This window comes from Pelophylax lessonae (genome assembly GCF_965119305.1).
Source record: "Pelophylax lessonae genome assembly, chromosome: 5".
Lineage (NCBI taxonomy): Eukaryota > Metazoa > Chordata > Amphibia > Anura > Ranidae > Pelophylax > Pelophylax lessonae.
This window is the reverse complement of record NC_138772.1, coordinates 468,751,045-468,776,772: the sequence shown is the minus strand read 5'-3', so window position 1 is coordinate 468,776,772 and position 25,728 is coordinate 468,751,045. Positions and strand designations below refer to the sequence as shown.

At 43.3% G+C, this 25,728-nt stretch overlaps 1 protein-coding gene across 2 annotated transcripts in view; it reads right to left on the bottom strand.

Moving 5' to 3' along the window:
• The window catches only part of RIPK2 (receptor interacting serine/threonine kinase 2), an 87,076-nt gene that overhangs the window by 16,173 nt on the left and 45,175 nt on the right, over positions 1-25,728 (bottom strand). For both annotated transcript variants that reach the window (XM_082258790.1, XM_082258791.1), the window contains exons 5-9: positions 10,957-11,006; positions 9,302-9,463; positions 9,102-9,181; positions 6,328-6,393; positions 1,358-1,412 (exon numbers count right to left, since the gene is read on the bottom strand). In XM_082258790.1, the coding sequence (XP_082114916.1) occupies positions 1,358-1,412; positions 6,328-6,393; positions 9,102-9,181; positions 9,302-9,463; positions 10,957-11,006 (413 nt within the window). The remainder of the gene's footprint in view (positions 1-1,357; positions 1,413-6,327; positions 6,394-9,101; positions 9,182-9,301; positions 9,464-10,956; positions 11,007-25,728) is intronic.

The following is a 25,728-nucleotide window of genomic DNA, read 5'->3' as shown; positions in this document are numbered from 1 at the left end:
AAGTGTGAGGCCACTAACAGGCGTTTGATGCATGTGTGCAGCCTCTGAAAGGTGTTACTTGCATGCTATGTTTTTTTTTTTTCTCTGCCAAAATGTGTGGGTGCTCAGCACCTCCCTCCCCACACTTGCCACTGTCTAAGCAGCACAAAGAATTACAGCACAGCAAGAAGCGGGAACAGCTAATGGGAGGGCAAGCAGCTGGGCCAGCCTATGACAGGGGAGTAGCCATGCCAGCCAGTGGGAGGTGAGCAACAGTGCCAGTCAATGGCAGGGGAAAAGCCAGGCAAGTTATTGGGAGGCCCACAGGTGGGCCAACCAATTGTGTGGGTGAAGCTGTGCCTGCCAATGGGATGTGAGCATCATGGCCAGCTAAGGGCAGGGGAGCAATAGCTGTTTAATGGTGGGAAATGCTGCTGGTGTTGCAAAGACCTATCGGTGCAACTGTGCCAAAGACAAAAACTAAACCCAATAATAAATTAAAGAATATAGAAACCCACCATTCATAGTCCTGATACTGTATGTGCCTGCTGTACTATACACTTGTATGAAAAGTATCCTGTTCTCTTTGTATTGCTTCCTTTGGGTGAAATACCTGGTGTTCCTACCCTGCTTTCATATTAAACCTGACCACACTAGGCAGGACAGCACTTACCACACTAGGCAAGGGGAAAATGTATTTATAATGTTTTTTCTATCTATATACAAACTTTTGCCCTGCATTTATATTTTAAACTGAATAGGTTGTTTTACAAGGTGGGGGTTACATATACGGTACTTTAATCTGATTTGTATGTCTTTCCTACTAAAACTGACTACACTAAGCATTAGAGCACCCCATGGTCAGTTCTCTAGCCCCCTCTTATGCATCTAAGAACACAGGCTATGTGATCACTTATAAAAAAGGAAAAAAGGTATTTATAATTTTTATTTTTATATCTATACACAAATGTTTTGCCTTTCATTTTTATTTTAAACTGGGTTGTTTTACAAGTTGATCGTTTGCAATTACTTTAAGGGACCTACTGGTAATTATAAGTAAGTGCTTGTTTAACTGTTGTTCCTGCTCTTCTGAAAAGCAATCCGCAGTGGATCACTTTTGCAGACATCTGACAGGCTGCTCTGAGGAAATATGTTGCAACACAATAGTGTGCATCATGCTCATTGCAGAGCAGTAGCGTAATGGTCCAGCTCATTTGAACGGGTCATGTTTGGTGATGGTACTGCATGCTAAATATGACCTGTGTCTGAGGCAGTGTGAACTAGCATGGCATAGGTTGAGTAAACAAGGCCTAAGACTTGTACATTTTTTTAGTAATTGTAATACTAATTATAAAATAAGATAAAATAAGATACATACCGTCACTAGGACTTGGTGGTTTGGGAATAAAACCATGAGAAGCCGACATGTTACCCTGGGTATACATAACAGAATCAATGATGTCAGTGACAAAGTACTTCTTTCCAAGGTTTAGCTAGCCTTTCCAAGTTATAGTTACAGTGGTATTGCAGCACACCTCCCATCTTTTTTAGGCCTCATGTACACTGCTACTTGTAAACGGACATTTAGGAGCAGTTGGGCGTTTTTTTCAGAAGCCCCTGAACCCACCTCTATGTTATCTTATCTGTCCATGTACACAGGGTCGTTTACAGTCATTTAGAGGCAGTTGAGTTCAGTTAGCAAAAAAGAAAAGCAAGGTAGTGTTCTGTAAAGGGCTCAAGAGAGGTACACTTAAATTATGGTGGACACCTCATAAATTAGTGAAGTACCTTAATAATTTACGTAGCCATAGGTGGTGGCCATTGGCATTAAACATATGAGCAAAAGAAAAAGGGGAGAGAGGTTGGGGAGTCGTGAAAATACAAACACAAGTCTGTTATCCACTACCCCAACTACCAACTAAGGGCACCACAGGTATGTATTCTTTAAAAGGTATAAGTTTATTAGGCATGTATGCCTGAAGGCAAAAATATGACAAAAACAAAGGCAGTGAGCCGTAGTGTTACAGAACAATAATTTAAAATCAACAATTGAAGGCACCCATGCACATTAAAGATGACACCTTCTATCTAAATACACTTGGATCCGACGGATATCAGCATGCAGTGAAGGATGAATTATCCGTGGGGTGCAGTGTGAGGACCTCAATTATGTAGAAAACCCCTCCAATTTCTTATGGAAAATGAACTTGGCTTGATTGTACCGTGGATATATTCATTGCAGTAGAATGATCAATTCCTTAATGAAAACATGAATAGCACAAAGAGATTTTAACTCATTGAACACACTCTTGCCTGCCAATAGAATTGTCCATAAACAGTTAATAAGCTGTATTGGGTAGGCTCAAAGATGCAAAAATATGAAAAGCAGTGCTTTGAGTGGTCTGCTAAAGGTTCAATGGTGAGTCTTCACAAGGAAATCCTAATGGATGAAGTAGATGATCACTATACTGACCACTACAGAGACCTACCTGACCACTACACAGACCTACCTGATTCCTGCACTAACCAACCCTGATCACTACACTGACCTACCTTATTACTACACTGACATTCCTGATTCCTACACTGACCTACCTGAAACCTTCACTGACCCCTACACTTACACTCCTACACTGACCCCCCACACACTGACCCCTTCACTGATACCTACACTAACACCTACACTGAATCCCCTTCACTGACCCTTCTACCCTGCCCCTCCATCCCTGCCCCTCCTTCACTGACTCCCCTAGACTGAACCCCCCTACACTGACCCCTTCACTGACACCTACACTGACACATACACTGTCCCCCCCTTCACTGACCCTTCTTCTCTGCCCCCTAGACTGACCCCTAGACTGACCTCTAGACTGACCCCCCTCCTACACTGACCCCCCCTACACTGACCCCCCTACACTGACCCTTACACTGACCCCCCCTACATTGACCCCCAATTCACTGAACCCTTACACTGACCCCCCCTATATTGACCCCTTCACTGAACCCCCCTTCACTGACACCTACACTCCCCCCCCCCCCCACATTGACACCTACACTGTCACCTACACTGACCCTCCCTACATTGACCCCCCTTCACTGACCCCTTTACTGACTCCCCTACACTGACCCCCCCCCCACATTGACACCTACACTGACCCCCCCTTCACTAACCCCCCCTACTGATACCTACACTGACCCCCCCTTCACTAACCCCCCCTACTGATACCTACACTGACCCCCCCTTCACTAACCCCCCCTACTGATACCTACACTGACCCCCCTTCACTGACCCACCCCCCATGACACCTACACTGACCTCCGCTACAGTTCCACTTTCACTTTACTGCAGTCAGTGCTCTCCACTCCAGGCTGCTCCCCCCCCCTCCTCCTCCCTCCCTCCCTAGATGCCTTGTATGTCTGTCAGTCCAGAAAAACATCTCTCATGGTCTCACCTCACCTCTCACAACTCTCTCTTCAGTCCTTTTCACGCTGTGCTCACCACAACTGGAAAGATAGAGATGAATGATTCCTGTGACAGCGCCGGGCGGCTGAGTGAAAAGAAGGCTGCTGATTCGCTGAGCTGACTGAGCTGTGCAGAACACGCCGCCCACAGGCGGGGCTTGGCTTGCAACGCTACGCCAATGGGCAGAGGAGGCACAGTCCAGCTCCACCCCCGCCTCGACCCGCAATTTCCAGCCATAGGGCGCCCGCCGGCTAACTCCCAGCCTAAAGATGGCGGTAGCCGCAAACAGTGTGTGATGACACCGTGTTAGTAATATATATATATAATGTCAGACAGAGTGACACTGCAGGATGCGCCCCCCTCAGATGTTGCGCCCGGTGCGGCCGCCCCCCCCTGCACCCCCCATGCTACGCCACTGGAACCAGGGGCACCGATTAGCAAAAGTATGAAGGCATAGGGCACACCCCCTGTCACGCCCCCTTAAAGGAGAGTTATACAAAAAAAATGATTAGTTAAACCTTCAAGTGCATTTTTTTTACCACTTTTATTTCTTTATATTGGCTTTTGAAGTTTACAAATGCAATGATATAGAAATTGGATAAAAGGTTTAGCACTGTGAAACACTTTTTGAAAGATAAAGATTGCATTTAACCACTTACCGCAAAGTGACGTAGGGCTACGTCGGCAAACTTTGCGGGGTTATACCGGGATGATGCCTCTAGCTAGAGGCATCATCCCGGTACCGTAGTTTAGAGCCAACGGTCGGCTTTCCATCAGTAAGAACAGATGCGGCTCGGGAGCCGCTCAATCGATACCCGGGTGAGCGGGAGGGGACGTCCCCCCCCTCCCGCCGCCTTCCGTTACTTTGCCCAGGCCTCCCGTCCCACCAGGAGACCCGAGCACCCAGCCGGCAGGTCCGCCGGCTGGATGGAGTCCCGATCTAAGCCAGAAGCGGCTTCGATCGGGTCTCCGATGACGTAACCCGGAGGCGGCGTCCATAACGTCACTTCCGGGTTACTCTGCTGCTAAAAGGCGGCAGATTTAAAAAACGGCTGTATGCAAAAATGCCGTTTTCAGCGTTTTGCATACATGAAAGTGTAGGGGAGGGGTCTAGGGTCCTTTAGACCCTCGATCCCTCCATAAAGAGTACCTGTCACTGCATATTGGTGTCACAAGGGATGTTTACATTGCTTGTGACAGCAATAAAAGTGATCAGATTTTTTTTTTTAAAAAACTGTAATAAAGTTAAATAAATAAATAGGAAAAAAATAAAGTTTTTAGCCGCCCTCTTCACCGTTAGCTCGCACATGAAAGAAAACGTATACGGAAGTCGAGCCGCAAATGAAATCGCTGTTCAAACCACACATGTGAGGTATCGCCACGATCGCCAGATCGCCAAAAAAGAGAGCTACACTCTAACTCTAAACTGGTAACCGTTAAAAACATTTAAAACGTCGCCTATTGAGATTTCTATTGACCGTAGTTTGTCGCCATTCCACGGGTGTGCGCAATTTTAAACCGTAACATGTTGGGTATCTATTTACTCGGCGTGACATCATCTTTCACAATATACAAAATAAATGGGCTATCTTTACTGTTTAGTATTTTTTAAATGCAGTGAAATGTGATTTTTCGTAATTTTCCCAAAAAAATTCAGTTTTAAAGACCGCTGCGCAAATACCGTGTGATAAAAAATATTGCAATGACCGCCATTTGATTCTCCAGAGTCTTTGCTAAAAAATATATATAATGTTTGGGGGTTCTAAGTAGTTTTCTAGGAAAAATACTAATTTTAACTTGTGAACAAAAAGTGTCCGAAATAGGACTGGGGCTGAAGTGGTTAATATACACCTAGATAGATCACACCAAAATGAGGGACAAATGAGAAGGACAGAGGGGCAGAGGGACTTTGTACTAAATCAGAGACAGTCAGGAGCTATGCTGCAGCGATTTTCAAAAATCACAGCATAGAAGACTGGGGTGCCATTAAAGACAATGTGCATGTAAAGGCAGGCGTCCCAATACTTTTGGTAATATAGTGTACATCCTGCACCTGACCCCAAATGCCACTGACGAAGAGTGCATGGGTACTGGTGAAATTGTAATATTGCTCCTAAAATATAAAAAGTCAGCACCCTGTAATGAGCCTCAATTTTTATTTTAGGGCTCAACAGAACAGGTAACAAAGAGAATGCTAAAAAAAAAAAAACAGCCTTTGCAATACAGAGTAGAAATCAATAATTCATATCAATAAACTGTTTTAAATTGTTATACAAATATATATTTGAAATCAAATCTTTATTATTTTTTGCCAATACCATGTTTCGGGGCTTCAAAGAACAGACAGGGGACGGCATGCCATCCCCTCTGTTATGTAATAACATTTTGTGTCCCTGTGCCTGTACTGTATATAAAAGATGCTGATTTCTACTGTATCAGAGTGTCTCCCAGCGCTCATGTGACTCCTCATCATTCTGCTCTCCCCCGTGGGTGGGGCCGAGCACTCCCGCTGATGTCATCAGGGGAGGAGGAGAGAAGAAGAGAGCTGAGGAGTCATGTGAGCGCCAGGAGACGCTCTGATACAGTAGAAATCAGCATCTTTTAGGGACACCTAATGTTATTTAACAGAATGGATAGAATGCTTACAGTACAGATATCTTAATTTATACCAATAAATTGTTGTGGAACGAATCATCTGAGTTTCCATTATTTCTTATGGGGAAATTTGCTATGATATACAAATGCTTTGGATAACATGCATGCTGATTGAACAATGTATGCTCGAAAACCAAGGTATTACTGTATTTATAACCTAGGCAAATACAAAATTAAATCTAAGTTAAACTGATGAGGGTAAAATATCTATAGACATAAGATGAACTTACAGATGGTATAGGCAATACAGAAAAATTAGAAGAGGTTCTCCAGTCAGATGGAATATTGCATCTTGCCTAAAAAAATAATATTACATTTTTGTTGTTGTTTTGGGTTTTAAATTTTAAGATTAACATAATATAAGCTAATTTCGTATTTTATGATGAAACCAGATAAACAAAATATTTGTTTGCAGTGTACTAGATAATGGACTGTGAAAAAGTATGTGGTTTTTGTTTCCAGTTTTAAATGTATGTACCTTTAGCTGCTGTCCAAGGGCACACTATGGAAAATCTAGTATGTCAACACCTTCACATAACATACACTTTGGGGTATAGTTTTAAAAAATTTGCAGAGCTATTTGTTCTGAGAAACTGCATGTACATTCATTGTGTGTGAATGCCAGCAAAATCAAATGTTACTAGGCAATTTCAGGACAAAGTCATCCAGTGCCCAGAGCGTAAAACTTTGCACCCTTTCTTTATGTGGCGCATGACCAATCACCTTCCCAATGCCCAAAAACTGCACCTGATCATCATAACTATGTACAAAATGCTGAGGTCAGGATTGGATAAACTACAACGTCCAGGGGCCAGGAGCAAAAGTAATGTATAGTGTGAAGGAGTAAGGAGTATGTAATGTACAGAGTACAGGGATCAGGAGTGGATAACGTACACAGTGCAGGGGTAAGGAGTGAGTAATATGCAATGTGCTGGCAATGTGGGGTCAAGAGTGGGTAAAGTACCTAGGGATCAGGAGTATATACACCCTAGTGCACATAAGTACCCCCTGTGAGGCATTTTAAAACTGCACATTATATATATATCTATATATATATATATATCTATATATATATATATATATATCTATATATATATAGATATAGATATATAAAATAAAACATATGTCACTGTAAAAATATAAACCTAACCTACCTAGCATTAGTGATGAATTTGGCATTCACTTCACAATTTTTTTTTTTTAAATGTTTTGATTTTGAGTTTAACTTGTCACCGCTCACCACTCTGAAAAAGGAGTCCATTATGAAGGCAAAGCAAGTGGTAATGCAGGCTGACTTGCTCAACTAGGTTCTGGTCTGGCTGTCTGGCCTCAATAGTGGCCTGGCTGTCTGGCCTCAATGCCGGCCTGGCTGTCTGGCATCAATGCCGGCCTGGCTGTCTGGCATCAATGCCGGCCTGGCTGTCTGGCATCAATGCCGGCCTGGCTGTCTGGCATCAATGCCGGCCTGGCTGTCTGGCCTCAATGCTGCCCTGGCTGTCTGGCCTCAATGCTGCCCTGGCTGTCTGGCCTCAATGCTGCCCTGGCTGTCTAGCCTCAATCCTGGCCTGGCTGTCTAGCCTCAATCCTGGCCTGGCTGTCTGGCCTCAATGCTGGCCTGGTTGTCTGGCCTTAATTCTGGCCTGGTTGTCTGGCCTTAATGCTGACCTGGCTGTCTGGACGCAATGTTGGCCTGGCTTTGGGATGCAGGAGCAATATTCAGAGGTCAGTAGGACTAAGGGCAGTGTACAGAGGTCAGTAGGATCAAGGGCAGTGTACGGAGGTCATTAGTATGTAGGGCAGAGTATAGAGCTCAGTAATATGTAGGGCAGAGTACAGAGATCAGTAGTACATAGGGCAGTGAATAGGAGTCAGCAGTAGATAGGGCAGAGTACATAGGTCAGCAGCTAGGGCAGATTATAGGGGTCAGCGGAGCAGGGATAGTGGATAGGGTTAGTAGGCCAGTGTTAGGTGTCAGTAGGCCAGTGAATGGTGTCAGTAGGCCAGTGGACAATGTCAACAGGGCAGTGGATGGTGACATCAGGGCAGTGAACAGTGACAGAAGAGCAGTGAACAGTGTCAGTAGGGCAGTGAATGGTATAAGAAGGGCCGTAGATGTGTCAGGGCAGTGGATGGAGTCAGTGGGGTACTAAACATGTCAGGCAGTGGAGGGTGCCTTTAGTACAGTGGAAGGTGTCAGTAGGGCAGTGGTTGGTGTCAGTAGGGCAGTGGGTAGTGTCAGTAGGGCAGTGGAAGGTGTCAGCAGGGTAGTGGATAGTGTCAGTAGGGCAGTGGAAGGTTTCGGTTTCGATAGACAGTGGAAGGTGTCAGCAGGGCAGTGGAAGGTGTCAGCAAGGTAGTGGATAGTGTCAGTAGGGCAGTGGATAGTGTCAGTAGACAGTAAAAGCTGTCAATAGGGCAGTGATTTGTGTGTACAGGGGGTTACAACAGGGCCTACATTTACCTCACACACATAGCAGGTAAGTGCCAGCTACACACTTCTGCTCTTTCTTGTGTTGTGCCGATCCCCGCCAGTCCTCCTTTCTCGTCCATCCCTTGTGACATCACATACAAGCACCTAGTATGGAGGAAGATCAGCAAGATCAGCATAGCACACTAGGTATATCCCTTGCCTGCGGCACTCTGCATATGTGAAAGGAGCAGTTTAGACTGGCAATCGGCAAGGTAAGGGTGCGATCTACATGTCACCTGGCCACAATCATCAGATATATCATGATCGACAGATTGCCGACCCCAGTCTAGGAGCAGAGGATTATTTTATAAATACTTACCTTACTCCTAGCTTCAGTAGGCTCCCTCCTGCACTGCTACTGGTCCCTCGCAGCTTTTCTGTAAGCTCTGACTAGTTGCGGTTACACACCTGATTTTGCTGGCATGTGCACACAATGAATGTACATGCAGTCTACAAGCAGTTTCACAAGATGAATAGCTCTGCAACTTTTTTTTTATAAATACATCCCTTAAGAAAAAAAGAAAAGCTACTTACTCTCTTTATCTGAAGTATTCCTTCCATAATTGAAAAATCACTGTACATTCTGATCACAGGCTCAAGGTCCAGCAAACATTCTAGTGGCAAAAACAAAACAGTATTAACATTAAATCACCAACCGCCCCCATCCTTCCTCCTTCCCTATAGCAGCCAGTGAGGAATGAGCTTTTGGTAACACTTGTACCGGTACTACTTACTCAGGAAAGCTGGTCTGTCATTGGGATCAGAGGCCCAGCCGCTCTGCATTAATGATATAAATACATCTCGGTGAGGCATGTCTGCAGGAATGCTCTCTTCACTTATGTCTGGCCGTGAACCTTTGGATACACTGAACATGATCTGCATTGGGGTTGTGGCACCTGATAAGATAATCACAGTAATCATTTTGTTAATGAAACTGAAAGTGCCCTCTGCCCAGTGGTGGTGCCAGGCTGGTATATACATACTAAAGCAACCCTAAAAATTCTCCTAACCCCATAGTACCCCCAATTAGCAACCCCCATAGTCAGCCGTCAAAGAGTCTGCAATAATGTTTTCCTAGGATCTATCCTAACTAAAATTCATTGGCACTTGACAGCATTGGCAGAGGGAAGTCAGAGACTTAACTATGTGTCGTTGGTCCATGGAGTGATCCTGCAACTGTGTTTATTGACACCCAGCCTATCCACCCTATATAGGGCATGCTGGGTCGAAGACGTCACAAGGGGGCAGTGCCCCCTGGCGATGTCACTGGATGGCCCCATCCCTTAGTCCCTTAGGGGGTAGAGTCCCCCTACTCCGAAGCACCCCCCACTTGTTGAGGGCATGTGGCCTGGTATCATTCAGAAGGGGGGGGGGGGCGGCTCGCTCATATCCCCCTTTCCTGACCTGCCAGGCTAATATGGATTTTTTTTTACATTTTGGCATTGGGTTCACCTTAAAATCCACGCCAGACACAAAAGGGCCTGGTATGGATAGAGGGGGACCCCCCGCTGTTTTTTAAATTTTTTTCATTGCGGGCATTCTTTTCACAAGTTGCACACAAGTTGCACCCAAGCCATATCTATATCATGTGGGTGCAACTTTCCTGCAACTTTTGAGGGTTTACATTGAGAGTTTATGGCCCTCAAGTCGCTTGAAAGTCAAACCAGGAACTTACAGATATGAATGGTTATCAATGGGAAACATGGGATGCGACTTGCCATGTGACTTTGGGGTCCAAAGTGTGAATGGACTCTTCGTTTTTTAAGCACTTTCGGCAGCTGATTTAAACACTTACTGAGTATTCAACTTCTTTATGTTTTAATTCTTGTGCATGTTCCTGCTTAAGCTGGTGCTTTGACTGCTCCCCAGGTTTGGTGCTTCAGGGTGGCTCCTTTCTCTTGCAGCATTCTTTAGAGCCACTCTTGCATACAGGGAGTAGGGCAGAGTTTCCCTACACTGTGCAAATCAGTAGAAGTACACATCCCTATATCCTTGGATGGCAAGGCATTCCCCTCCTTCTTCAAGCTAACAGACTAACTGGAGACTGCACTGTCTACTGTTAACTCTTTCCTGTGAAAACTGGAATTTCAGGGTACCAGCAGTAAGAGACAAGGAACCAGCAGCATTGACAGATGTAAACTACAAGTACTGTGGTAAGAATTTTAACAAATAGTTTACTGGGAACGTTTGTTTTAGTGTGCTTAATGTGTTACACTAAAATACTGAGGGTTTAATACTAGTTTGATGGAGTACATAATGAAACAATTATGAATAAGAATTATGCCTCAGCTCTGATTTTTATAAATCAACTTTAATAATTCTGCAGAGTAAAAGTTCTGTGCAGTCTGCAAGGCAAAAAAAAAAAAAAAAAAGACAATAATTACAATACCTTCATATGGCTGTTTCCTTGAGAGAACTTCCCACATGATAATAGCATAGCTGAAATGGGAAAAAAAAAACATATTTGCATCAATTATACAGTAAGTAACAACAAAATGTGTCATATGGTGTGTAAAGTGTTAAATCTGTGTCCCACACATGTGACAGTAAAAAGTGAAGGAGGCCTCAATAAGCCCCTTAAGGCTGGGTTCACACTGGTGCGACCGCGGGTTCGTGCCTGGGGATCGGTGCGTCCCTGTTCACTGTTTCAGGTGCAAATCAAGTCAGAATTTTTGCCTAAACTCGGATCTTAAACAGAGCCAAAGTCGCACAGGACCCTTTTCCAGTGCGCTCTGTGACCGCCCTGGAGCTGTGTGACCATTGAGAGCCGGTTACACTCTCCTCTGGGAAACCCGTATCCAATTTGCATCAGTGTGAACCCAGCTTTAGAGTATAATTCTGTGAAACTATAGCCATTACAGTAACATAGAATTGATATACCTTGTATTGGTAGCATAGCTCCCAAATGTCCCTTATTTCAAGGAACTATCCCTGATTTAAAACAATGTCCCTCTGTCCCACTCTCCTCCTCATTTGTCCCTCATTTTGGTCTGATCCATATAGTTGTATATAAAATGCACTTTTTATCTTCCAAAAAGTGTTTCACAGTTCTAAACATTTCATCCAATTTCTAAATTGCTGCATTTGTAAATTTCAAAAGCCAGTATAAAGGAATAATAGTAGTAAAAAAAATAGACTTGGGTTTTAACTAATAGTTTTTTTTTTTTTTTGTAGAATTCTCCTTTAAAAGGGGTGTGGCAGGGGGTGTGTCCTGTGCCTTTATACTTTTGCTAATAGTTGTCGCTCGTTTCCAACTGTAAAAGTAGGGAGGTATGGTGGTAGTAATCTGGCCCTAAAAAGTTTGACTCATACTACTCCAGACTAGGTTAGAGAGGAGGTAAACCCGTTTAAAAAATGTGAAAAAAAAACCCTGTAAAGACAAAGGCATAATGAGCTAGTATGCATCACTCCAAGCGCGCAGGAGCCGCCGTTCACGGCACTGGTATCTGAAGGAACGGCGCAGGTGGCCGTTCTTTCAGAGCGTATGCACCAATGACGTCATCGGCTGCATGCACTGTAAATATCTCCTAAACGGTGCAAGTTTAGGAGATATTTATAGCACCTATAGGTAAGCCTTAATGTAGGCTTACCTATAGGTAAATGTAAACAAAAGGGGTTTACAACCTCTTTAAGTTCCTTGCCCAACGTGTAAAAAACCCATTCAAATACTCATGTATGTATATGTAACAGGCTCCTGATGCTGTCAATCAAAGTCAGTGGACCAATGGGGAGAGAGAGGGGATGGGGTCAAGCCGCAGCTCTGTGTCTGAATTGACACAAAGAGCAGCGGCTCAGCTGGGGTGCCCCCATTACAAGCTGCTTGCTCTGGGGGCACTTGGGAGAAGGGAGGGGCCAGGAGCTCCGGTGAGGGACCCGAGAAGAAGAGGATCAGAGCTTCTCTGTGCAAAACCACTGCACAGAGCAGGTAAGTATGATTTTTTTTTTCCATTTAAAAAAAACAAACATGAGACTTTAGTATCACTAAACAGCAAAGTTGCACCACTCATGCACCCCCTTATGCCCTCTCTGCTATTCATAGAACTCCTATTATTATTGTTCCACAATTCAATGTATTCTGTGAATGGGCAGATGAGGTCCTGTTATTCAACTTCTCCTTCTCCATACCATACAAGCCCAGCATATTGTTTAAGAGGGCATTTGGTGTTTTTGAAGTAGATTTATATAATTTGTGTCTATTGAGACATTTTTAAATAAAAGTTTTTGTGTGCAGAGTAAAGATTTAATTTACAGCTAAATTCGAAAATTGGGGTTCAACATCAGAATGTGTATAGTCTGGTGTGATTTAACATATATTGATGCACAGCAAAAAAAGAAATACTGAACACAGATATTAGTTCATTGCATGTTTCTGTGTTAATAGTTAAAGCCAAAACAAATTAGGGGGTAGATTATTAGTCAATATGAAGACAGGCAGAACTTTAAATGATGCACAGGAATGACATAAGAGTAGTGATGGGCTTTATGTTTGAGTCAAACGAACGCACAAACATCGGTGTTCGTGTGTTCGCTGAACACACGAACACCTATAGGGTACTCAGCGGGAAGTTCGTCCACCAGCGAGCGCCCCATAATGCACTGCGTGATTGCAGTGCATTAAGTGCTTGTGATTGACCAAAGCATGCACCTGATCTGTATGCTTTGGCCAATCACAGCAAAATGTCCTGTCAGAGCCATGATTGGTCAAAGGCAGGGTGCCTTTAGCCAATCATGGCTCAGGGGCTAAGTCCACATCCCACTATATAAGGCTGCTTACACAGCAGCCATGTGTAGTGTGTTAGGAGTGGAGATTAGGCAGGTAGTTAGTGGAATGTCCTTTCAGTCAGTTTATTGCAGTCAGTGCAGTGTAGTGTAGGGCTGATTTTTGTGTAACACAGTGTAGTGCAGTCAGTGTAGTGCTGTGCTCTGATTCTTGTGTAACATAGCATAGTACAGCCATTGTAGTGCAGTCAGTGTAGTGCTGTGCTCTGATTCTTGTGTAACACAGCATAGTGCAGCCATTGTAGTGCAGTCAGTGTAGTGCTGTGCTCTGATTCTTGTGTAACACAGCATAGTGCAGCCATTGTAGTGCAGTCAGTGTAGTGCTGTGCTGATTTTGGTGTAACACAGTGTAGTGGTGCCACTGAAGTGTTGGTGTATACAACACATCTGTGTCATCCCACTGATCCCATTTTTTTTTCATTGATACAGTATATATATTTTTTTTCTTTTTTTTTGCAGCATCAGGTTCTGTTGCTGCAATATTAGTACTCCCCCTTCTGTGTAGCAGGTGTTATTCCTTCTTCGTCAGAAGTGGGTTTTTTTTTTTGTTAGTGGCACAGCAGCAATAATATTTAGGGCATAATTATTGTCCCCCCTTCTGCATCGCAGGTACTATTCCATCTGCATCAGCAGGGTTTTTTTGTGGCGCAGCAGCACTAATATTATTTAGGGCATAATTGCTGCCCCCCCCTTTTGCGTCGCAGGTGCCATTCCTTCTGCGTAAGCAGTGTATGTGTTTTTTTCTTTTAATTTTTTTTCGTGGCACAGCAGCACTAATAATATTTAGGGCATAATTGCTGCCCCCCCTTCTGCGTCGCAGGTGCCATTCCTTCTGCATCAGCAGGGATTTCTTTTTTTTTGTGGCGCAGCAGCACTAATAATATTTAGGGCATACTTGCTGTCCCCCCTTCTGCATCACAGGTGCTATTCCTTCAGTATTAACAGGGATTTTCTTTTTTGGCTTTATTAGGTTAATCTTTTATTATAAAAAAAACTATAATAAAACGGTTTATAGTGCACCAAGCACAAAATTATTGCACCCAAGCACCATATTCCCTTCCCACACTCCATATTAAAAAGTTATAAAAATCCCCCCAAAAAATAAAAAACAATAATAAAATGGTTTATAGTGCACCAAGCACAACAGTATTGCACCAAAGCACCAAATTTACATCTTATATTCTATAATAAAAGTTATAAAAACCCCCCTAAAAAATCCCCATCATGTCCAAAAGGCCAACAAGTAGAGGAAGATGCTCACAGGCCAGTAAAAGAGGGCAAGCAACCTCTGTATCCACAGTAAAAAGTGGTGGTCGCAAAACTGTCTTATGTGTGAATGGGTAGTACGATTTACTTGATACCCATTCACATAGCGGGGGGGGGGGGGGGGAACATGCAGAACCCGACAACCACAGCCCAGGGTTGTCGGGAAGAAGCCCTTGTCCCCATCAACAATGTCAGTATTGCTGCAGCAGGCTCCATACATCGTACAGATGTGCCACTTTACAGGCATATTAGGGGAACCCCCAGGCACGATATTTAAAGGAATTTTTCTTTTTTATTGTTTCACTTTAAGCATCAATAAAATCACTGCTCCTTTAAAAATGATTATTTATATAAAAAAAAAATTTGCATTGATACATGCCCCCCAGGGCAGTACCCAGGTTCCCATACACTTTTTAAGGCAATAACTTGCATATCAGCTTTAAAATTAGGACTTTTGATTTTTCATGTTTGTGTCCTATAGACTTTAATAGAGTTCACTAGAACTTTTTTCCTGTTCAAGATGTTCTGGTGCGAACCGAACAGGGGGGTGTTTGGCCCATCACTACATAAGAGTATCCTTAAATCGGTATTAATCCAAAACACAAACATTTATTATACTGCAGATTACAAATTCTCAGCCGTGGTAGCTGCATTTGTTTTCTTTATTAGTTTATTAGTGTTCTTTATTTGGCTTACTTTCTTTTATTTCCAGCTGGTGAACCTCCCAGTAAGTCTGTTATTTTTCAACAGAACATGCTATGATGCTGATGTAGCAGTTAGAGGGTTAGTTATGTTAAACCTTTTTCCCAAAAGGAAAAAAAAACTGTTGCTATAACTGCTTATAAATTAGTTGGAGTTTGGCTTCAATTTGTTAATGTATCCAAATCTGCTCGGGCATCTAATACAACCCTCCCCCCAGATTAACAATGATTGCTGTCCAAAGGTTCCCCTGTTGCTCCTTCATTCAGACTGAAGGTGTGTTTCTGGCAAGATCACCAAATGAAAACAGAGCCTCAGCTGCACAGAATCTACCCTTTCATTCACAAACTGAAGCATAGTAAAGATAGTTTCCTATGCGTCAGGTATGAATGAACGAGTCAGAGATCGGTACCGATCAATGACTCTGTTAATTCAGCCAAGGAAGGGGCCAGTAAATGACATATTTAAAAGAAAAATAGTCCTGATATGGGCTATCTACAGCGCTTGCTTAAAATTTAATATATATAAACATGAAAGTGAGCAAATGTTTAAAAACATAAAATGTGCAAAATTGCAATATAAGTGCAAATGTGCAAAATTATAGTGCCAATCAAATGAATGTTCCGTATAGATACAAAATCATAATATAAATAATTACTAAAAGTTCATCTCGTGTTTCAAAAATATATACAATATAACAAAATCCAATATTCCGTGAATGCTCCTTATTCCAGGAACTGTGCAAGTGCTCTATAATGACAATCCAATGGTAACTGGTAAAGTGCAGGTGCTGAATGCCTTCTTCCCGTGAAGCAATTTATAAAATGGGTGACTTACCAAATGTAGTGGGTCTCATATACCTTACAATATTGAGCCCAATCACGCTTATTGGCAGGTCCACTTTAACCACTTGCCGACTGCCGCACGACTAGTACTACGTCGCTAGTCTGTGAAGGTCTAGGGAGCGAGAGAGCACCCCCGGAGGCGCGCTCCCGCACGGTCACGGACCCCCCCCCGCGCGTGTGACTGGCGGATCCGATGTCCGCCGGTCACTCGGCGATCGTCGGTGCAGAGGGAGAAAGGCAGGCGGCTGATGTAAACAAGCCGCCTGTCATTCTCCCCTGTGTAGAAACAGTGATCATACGGTTCTAATATGTAGGACCGTTGATCACTGTTCCTACACCTCAAGCCACAGCCAATCACAGTTAGAATCACGCCCCTAGGGACACACATAACCCCTCCCTCTCAAAAAAGTTAACCCCTTCACTGCCAGTGTAATTTTACAGTAACAGTGCATATGTATAGCACTGATTACTGTAGAAATGTCACTGGTAACCCCAAAAGTGTCAAAAATGTCAGTCAAGGGTCCGATCTGTCCGCCGCAATGTCGCAGTACCGCAAAAAAAATCGCAGATCGCTACCATTACGCGTTAAAAAAAACCCAACAAAAATGACAAAAATCTTTCCCTTTGTTAGTAAACGCGATAACTTTTGCGCAAACCAATCAAAATACGCTTTTTGCGATTTTTTTTACCAAACATATGTAGCATAATACAAATTGGCCGAAAATGTTAAAAAATTTTGATTTTTACATATTTTTTGGGGAATTTCATATAAAAAAATGTGAAAAATATTGTTATTTTTGCAAATTTGACGCTCTTTTTTTGTTTATAGCGCATGATCAAAAAATCGCACAGGTGATCAAATACCGCCAAAAGAAAGCTCTGTTTGTGGGGAAAAAAGGACGTCAATTTTGTTTGGGTACAGCGTCACACGACCGCGCAATTGTCCATTAAAGTCACGCAGTGCCGAATCGCAAAATAGGCCCTGGTCAGGAAGGGGGTAAAATCTTCCGGGGCTTAAGTGGTTAAGATCCTCCTGGTTATATCGATGGTGATTTTCCTCCTCACCATTCCATAAAGCAGCTTGTGATATTGTTGTTGGAAAAAGATAAAAAAAGCTCCAGATGGTGTAATATTGTTTAAAAAGGGGTTTATTCCCATAAAATGTACAAGATAGCACTATCCAGCAAGATCCAGCAAGGATCGTATTGCGGAAATCTTCGTGACAAGACGGTATAACCATGCAGAATGGCGAGCGGAGGTAAATCCGACTTGCGTTCCAAATGGATGTCATGCGTTTCGTCACATCCCTTTGAGAACGTCACCGGATGTGACGAAACGTGTCAGGACGTGGACCGCACAACGTGACATCCATTTGGAATGCAAGCCGGATTTACCTCCGCTCGCCACTCTGCATGGTTATATTATATATATTTTTTAAACACGAGATGAACTTTTAGTAATTATTTATAATATGATTTTGTATCTATACGGAACATTCATTTGATTGGCACTATAATTTTGCACATTTGGACTTATATTGCAATTATGCACATTTTATGTTTTTATACATTTGTTCACTTTCATGTTTATATATATTACATTTTAAGCAAGCGCTGTAGATAGCCCATATCAGGACTATTTTTCTTTTACATATAATTTCACACTACTGCTGCTGCTTTTCACGGTTTGTCACTAATTTAAACTAATTTAAACATAATCTATAATAACTTTAACTCCTAGGCGCAGGGAGTACGCTTTTAAGTGTTACTTTTATACAAATGACATATTTACCAGCCCTTTCCCTGCTCTCCATCCAGGCAAACCCCCTTGTCAGGAGAGAGCACAGGGGCCCAAGGGCAGCAGAAAGAAGCTGGATAGGAGGAGCAGTGGGGGAGGCATATGGAGGAATCAATCTCTCCATTGTCTTCCTGCAGGAGGAAAAGAGAGTGAATTGGTTCCTCTTCATGACACCCCCCCCCGCTCCTTCTATCTAGGTATACATTGGAGCTGCATGGGCCCTCTAGAGCATGGCGCTAGGTCACAACTGTGACCCCTATAGTTACGCACCTGGTGGCAGTGCTGTGTGGGGGCAGTGTCAGTGCTGGGGGGGGATGGAATTAATAGCAGTGCTGGTGGGGGGGGGGTAAATGGGATCAGTGGCAGTGTTGGTGGTGACGGGCAATGTGATCAGAGGTAATTCTGGGGGGAAAGTTGATTGATCAGTGCCAGTGCTGAGAGGGAGGGGGAGGAATAGTCAGTGGCAGATGCTGGGGGGGGGGGGAAATCAGTGGCAGTGCTGGAGGGATGGGATCAGTAGCAGTGTTGGTAGGGTGGGGGATCAGTGCGACAGTGGTGGTGGGATGGGAGAAGTGCCAGTGCTGTGTGGGGAATGGGAGAAGTGGCAGTACTGGAGGGTGATGGGATCAGTAACAGCATTGGTGGGGGGTTGGTATCTATGGTACTCACTTGCTCTCTCAGTCTCATCTTGGTACACTATGCTCCATGTTTCATGTATGCTCCAGCTCCCTGCACGTGTCTCCAGATCACTATACCAAGATGGGGTCTCCTCAGACGGCAGAGAAATCTTCCGGCTTCTCCTGCTTCACTCTACCTGGTCAGCTGACAAGAGTAACCAGTTTCTGCCTCTCATGGCTATGTGTAATGTTCCGGTACCTTTGGTACCCTAAATTACACTTTCCACAAGTGTATGCGCCCCACCATTTACTTTTGGAAAGGTGCGCATACACCTTTAAGACTGGAGCTGTCATCACCCAGCGCCGGACTAGATGGCTATTTAGGGCGTCGGTTCTCACTCACATGTGTTCGTTCAAACACCCTTACTTGGATGCTAACCTTGCTTGAAGCTTCCATGCTTGCAAGCTTACTTCGCTGACGGAACCTCGCTGCGCTGATCCCTTTATCCCGCTACTGGATCATCCGCCTCTCCTGAACCACCCTTCGGCTGTATCGCTAATAGTGCTAAGTACCCCGCAGGGGAATTCTCTATAAACTTATACTAAGCTTACACTATCTAGCTCTGCATAGTAAAGACTGTTTATTACATCTGCATAAACTAGATTGCTAGCTCTTGAGACTACTGCTACTTTTCTGCACTGGGTTGATCTCTTTTGTATGTCCACCTGCTATTCTATCATCTGCTATCATACAACATTGCTAAACCTTCCTGCATCCATCTGCTACTGTCTCACCTTCAAGTGTCTATCACCTATCACCTCCACTCAACCTATCCCTCAACCTTCATCATTGTGTTACCACATACATAAAGTCATTCTAGGAACCAGCTTGCTAATTGTGTGTATTTACTGGCTGAAATAAGACCTTCCACACATGATGAGTCATTGAGGTTGGGAATGGTATCTCAGCATATCTCTTACATGACTACTGACGTGGAACTATTTCTGCAGCTGAAAATCCACACCATATAAGAAACGCAGGAGCGTTACAGATTGAACGAACCTAAAATGGATTCAGCAGAAATAACCACTCAGGTGACACAATTAAAACAGCAAGTATCTGCGTTAATACACGCACTTGCTGAATTAAAAGAAGACAATCAGGCTCTGTCGCAGCAGGTAATTAGACTGACACAACTTACCTCTGCTCAGTCCCCTGAACCCAAGATAAATCCCCCTTTGGTATTTACAGGCGATCGCAAAAAATTTCGCGAATTTAAAAACGCATTTGAGTTACTTTTTTTGCTAAAACCTCGTACCTACCTTACTGATCACATTAAGGTTTGTACTATTATTTCTTTCCTATCAAGCGATCCTCGAGCCTGGGCAGATTCTCTTTTTGAGAAAAACGACCAGCTTCTCAACTCCTATGCCTTGTTCCTGGCAGAGCTCACTAGCCTATATGATGACCCCAATAGGCAGAGTACTGCTGATCTTCAGTTAAGATCCTTGAAACAAGAAAGGAGGCCTGTAGAAGACTTTGTCGCAGAGTTCAAGAGATGGACCCTTGATTCAGAATGGAATGATGCATCTCTGAAAACCCAATTTAGGCTTGGCCTATCAGAAGCCGTTAAGGACGAGCTCGCCCGAGCGGATCTGCCAAAAACCCTGGATGCATTAATACAACTCAGTATTACCATAGATAGAAGACTACGAGAAAGAAAGGCTGAAAAGATGGGAATGCCATTATCCGTTTCCTCTCGGAGTCTGGCCGTTCCTATGGAGGTAGGAACCATACGCCCACCGCTATCAACTATGGAAAAAGCCAAAAGACGAAATGAAAATCTCTGCTTGTACTGTGCATCCCCGGATCACAAGATAAACGTCTGTCCCCTAGTCAACAAAAAGAAGGGGGAGTGTTCACATGTCTCTCTAGGAGGAGGATTGACAACTTCATTCACTAACCCCTACATTTCTGTTTTTTTGACATTACAGTGGGACCAGAACAGGATTACTACTAAGGCCATGATTGACACAGGATCTTGTGGAAATTATATGGATATATGTTTTGCTGCTTTAAATAAAATTCCTATTATTTCTAAACTCAAACCTGTCTCAGTAAGTCTTATTACCGGTGTTCCGTTATCCTCTGGTCCGATCACCGATCAGACACAAGCACTTCTAGTCACTATTAACGAGTCTCATAGGGAGACTTCTACCTTCGATTTAATACCATCACCCCACTTTCCCATTGTGTTGGGACTTCCCTGGTTGCACACACACCAACCAACCATAGATTGGAAGAAACGGTCCTTGACCTTCCCTTCTTGTTATTGCGAGGAAACGTGTAACCTCCCGTTTTCCGGGAAGATTCTGTCTGTGGTGACAGATGAGATTGCACCACTATGTTATCAGGATCTTTCTGAGGTTTTTCTTGAGCAAAATGCTCAAACATTACCTCCTCATCGAGACTATGATTGTAGCATTGATCTACTCCCAAATAGCAAATTGCCGTTCGGTCATGTTTATCCTCTTTCACAGGATGAACTTGCCCATCTCAAAACCTATTTGGATGAGAACTTGGAAAAAGGTTTTATTAGACCTTCCACTTCTTCCACAGCAGCAGGACTCTTTTTTGTTCGCAATAAAGATTCAAGTCTCAGACCTATCATCGACTACAGGAAATTGAATGCTATCACAATAAAAGATCGCTATCCTCTACCGCTTATCCCTGAGCTCATTGAGCAGGTGCGTGGAGCTACCCATTTTTCAAAATTAGACCTGAAAGGAGCATACAATCTCATCCGAATCCGTGATGGACACGAGTGGAAGACTGCATTCAGAACTAGATACGGATTGTTCGAATATCTTGTGATGCCATTCGGCCTATGCAATGCCCCTGCAGTTTTCCAACGATTTATAAACGATATTTTTAAAGACTTACTAGATGTCTGTGTTGTGGTATATCTGGACGATATACTTATATATTCACGGACCCTGTCTGAACACATAAGACATGTAAGACTTGTATTATCGAGATTGCTTGCACATAATCTTTATGTGAAGCTGAAGAAATGCTTGTTCCATAAAGATGAGGTACTCTTTCTAGGCTACATCATATCCAAAACAGGAATCGAGATGGACATGAGTAAAATATCCTGCATTCAGGATTGGCCTACACCAACTACACGCAAGGCGCTACAGCGATTCCTGGGATTTTCAAATTTCTACAGGAAGTTCATAAAAAACTTTTCTGCTATTGTGAGACCCCTCACACAGCTCACTAGCATAAAAATACCATTTAAATGGTCAGAAGAAGCAAATAAGGCTTTCCACTTGTTAAAGACAAGGTTTACTTCCGCTCCCATATTACGCCATCCAGACCCATCCCTCCAATACATTCTGGAGGTAGATGCGTCAAACATGGCAGTAGGAGCAATACTCTCCCAACGACCTACCCACACTTCACCACTTCATCCAGTCGCCTTTTTTTCTAAATCCCTGAGCAGTCCCGAGATAAATTACCCCGTGGGTGAAAAGGAACTGCTTGCTATAATATTGGCTCTGGAGAATTGGCGACATTTACTCGAAGGCACCCAATTACCAATAATTATATACACGGACCATAAAAACCTCCAATATCTTCAGACTAGCAAAACTCTCTTGCATCGACAGGTACGATGGTCACTATTCTTTCTAAGGTTTAACTTCCTAGTGACCTACACACCTGCAGATAAGAACAAAAAGGCGGATGCACTATCACGACTAACTGAAGAAAACTACTTTGAAATCCCTTCCGTTCCTATAATACCTCACAAACGCATTATTGGAGTTGTCCGTTCCTTGAAGGAAGAGGTTCTGCATGGTATAAGTTTGGATTCACCCCCACCACAACTAAATACTGATGCAGAGGGTTTCCTCTACTACAACGACAAACTTTACATACCACCTACCCTACGCACCAAGATCTTGGAATTATCGCATGATGTGCCTATGGCAGGACATATGGGTATGACAAAGACTTTCAATTTGATTTCTCTGCAATTCTGGTGGCCTGACATGAAAACATCTATACAAAAATTCGTCTCTTCATGCAATGTCTGTGCCAGGTCCAAAATTGACACTACGAGACCATCCGGTCTACTATGCAGTCTACCAATACCCCAAACTCCATGGGAGGTTTTGTCATTGGACTTCATCGTAGAATTGCCTCCTTCCAAAGGATTTAATACCATCTTGGTGTCAGTGGACCATCTGACAAAGATGGCACATTTCATTGCTATTCGCAGACTACCTTCGTCCAAACAAACGGCAGAACTCCTGATGAAACATGTCTTCAGATTACATGGAATCCCAAAAACTCTTCTGTCTGACCGTGGATCCCAATTTATTTCTAAATTCTGGCAAGAACTATGTCACATACTACGGATTGAGCGGAAGCTCACTTCTCCTTACCATCCGCAGACCAACGGACAGACTGAAAGAGTCAACCAATGCATCGAGCAGTATTTACGTTGTTACACTTCTTACCAACAGGATGATTGGTTGGATCTTCTCCCCCTGGCAGAATTTGCCTACAACAACGCAACTCACAGTACAACCAAGCAGAGTCCGTTCTACTTGAACTATGGGTTCCATCCCTCTATTCTCCCTCCACGCATCCTTCCTTCAAATAACCCAGTAGCCTCAGACTATCTTACCCAAATAAAGGATTCTCTGGGTTTACTAAATACTACCATTGCACACGCTCACAGTCAACAAAAGAAGTACTATGATCTTCGTAGAAGACCTTCTCCACAGTATACTATCGGGGACCTCGTTTGGCTCTCAACAAAAAACTTGAGACTGAAGATCCCTAGCAAAAAGCTTGGACCTCTGTTCTTGGGACCTTTCCCAATCAAGAAACTTATTGGAAAAGCTGCAGTGCAGCTTACATTGCCCATGGACCTAAAAATCCATCCCATTTTCCATGTGTCGCTATTAAAACCCCATGTTCCGGACCAAGGAATAAGGCCTAATATTCCACCTCCCCCTCCTGTACAAGTTGAAGGTGGAGAAGAATACGAGATAAAAGAGATTCTGGATTCTCGTATCTACAGAAGAAGACTTCAGTACTTGGTTAGATGGAAGAACTATGGGCCCCAAGACGACACCTGGCTAAACACCTCTGACATACATGCCCATAGATTAATCCGCAATTTTCATGCGAGATACCCAGACAAACCAGCTCCAGAGGCCTTCAGGAGCAGGCCTTAAGGGGGGGGTATTGTAATGTTCCGGTACCTTTGGTACCCTAAATTAAACTTTCCACAAGTGTATGCGCCCCACCATTTACTTTTGAAAAGGTGCGCCTTTAAGACTGGGGCTGTCATCACCCAGCGCCGGACTAGATGGCTATTTAGGGCGTCGGTTCTCACTCACATGTGTTCGTTCAAACACCCTTACTTGGATGCTAACCTTGCTTGAAGCTTCCATGCTTGCAAGCTTACTTCGCTGACGGAACCTCGCTGCGCTGATCCCTTTATCCCGCTACTGGATCATCCGCCTCTCCTGAACCACCCTTCGGCTGTATCGCTAATAGTGCTAAGTACCCCGCAGGGGAATTCTCTATAAACTTATACTAAGCTTACACTATCTAGCTCTGCATAGTAAAGACTGTTTATTACATCTGCATAAACTAGATTGCTAGCTCTTGAGACTACTGCTACTTTTCTGCACTGGGTTGATCTCTTTTGTATGTCCACCTGCTATTCTATCATCTGCTATCATACAACATTGCTAAACCTTCCTGCATCCATCTGCTACTGTCTCACCTTCAAGTGTCTATCACCTATCACCTCCACTCAACCTATCCCTCAACCTTCATCATTGTGTTACCACATACATAAAGTCATTCTAGGAATAAGCTTGCTAATTGTGTGTATTTACTGGCTGAAATAAGACCTTCCACACATGATGAGTCATTGAGGTTGGGAATGGTATCTCAGCATATCTCTTACATGACTACTGACGTGGAACTATTTCTGCAGCTGAAAATCCACATCATATAAGAAACGCAGGAGCGTTACACTATGGTGGCTTGCAGCTGCAAACTCAGTGGCTCTGGGTGAGCTTATCCCTCTAAGAAAGCTACTTGACCCTGTGGTGTAACGCATAGAGGAGGGGCCAATCTGTCGTCATGCTGAGGTGCGCATTGTGAGCATACCGTGGAAATACTGTCTGATTGTCTTATACCCGCACTATGAGGACTGAATGCTTTTTACAGTTTGGTGCACTCTAAGCACCAGGAAAATGTGAGTGTTTTTATTTTAATGTTTAATAAACCGGATGTTTTAAAAGATAAAGCACTATGTCCAGCTTTCTCTATTTATGATTTGGGCGTATGGAGATAAGTGTAAGAGAAATAGGATTCTAAATTCAAGATTGCCACCAAAGGAGTGAAACAGTATAAAACAGATCCCCAGAGAGGGACAAAAGCACATATAGACCATTGGTTGGTCTTATCCCCCGGGTGAGGGCCCATCGAATGAGGGGATTATCACTAATGTATGTGGATGATTGGAGCACATAGTGGTGAACACAAATTAAGGAAGCAATCATTTGGATATGTAAACAAAAGCCTGTTTTTTTAATGAAAGTTTGAGCATATGCAAGCAAATTCATACCAAATGAGCTTTATGGACTGATGCATTGTTTGTTTTGTTTATGTTATATCTGATTTGATAGGATATGCTGATTCTGAAAACTGCTATGTATCCCCCCCCCCCCCCCCCCACAGTGGCAGAACGCCAGGGCCCGTTCATTAGTGCGACCCAGGTAGTTCTGTCACTGGGTTAGTGTTGACAGAGCTCACATTTCAGCACTAACAAGTTCTATGGAGTCAGGTAGAGAGGAGGATGGCCACATTTATGTTTTAATATTGTAATAATATACACTTGACCAAACATAAAAAAAAAAAACAGTCTATTAATTCAGACTTTGCATCAAAAACTAGAAATTATATATATATATATATATATATATATATATATATATATATATATATAATTATATATAAATAACAAAGTGATGAAATGGGAGAAATCTGCCATGCTCTCTTTCCAATTCACTACTTGGTCCAGCCTAATTGCCAGGTTTGATTCAAAGCATCTATTCAAC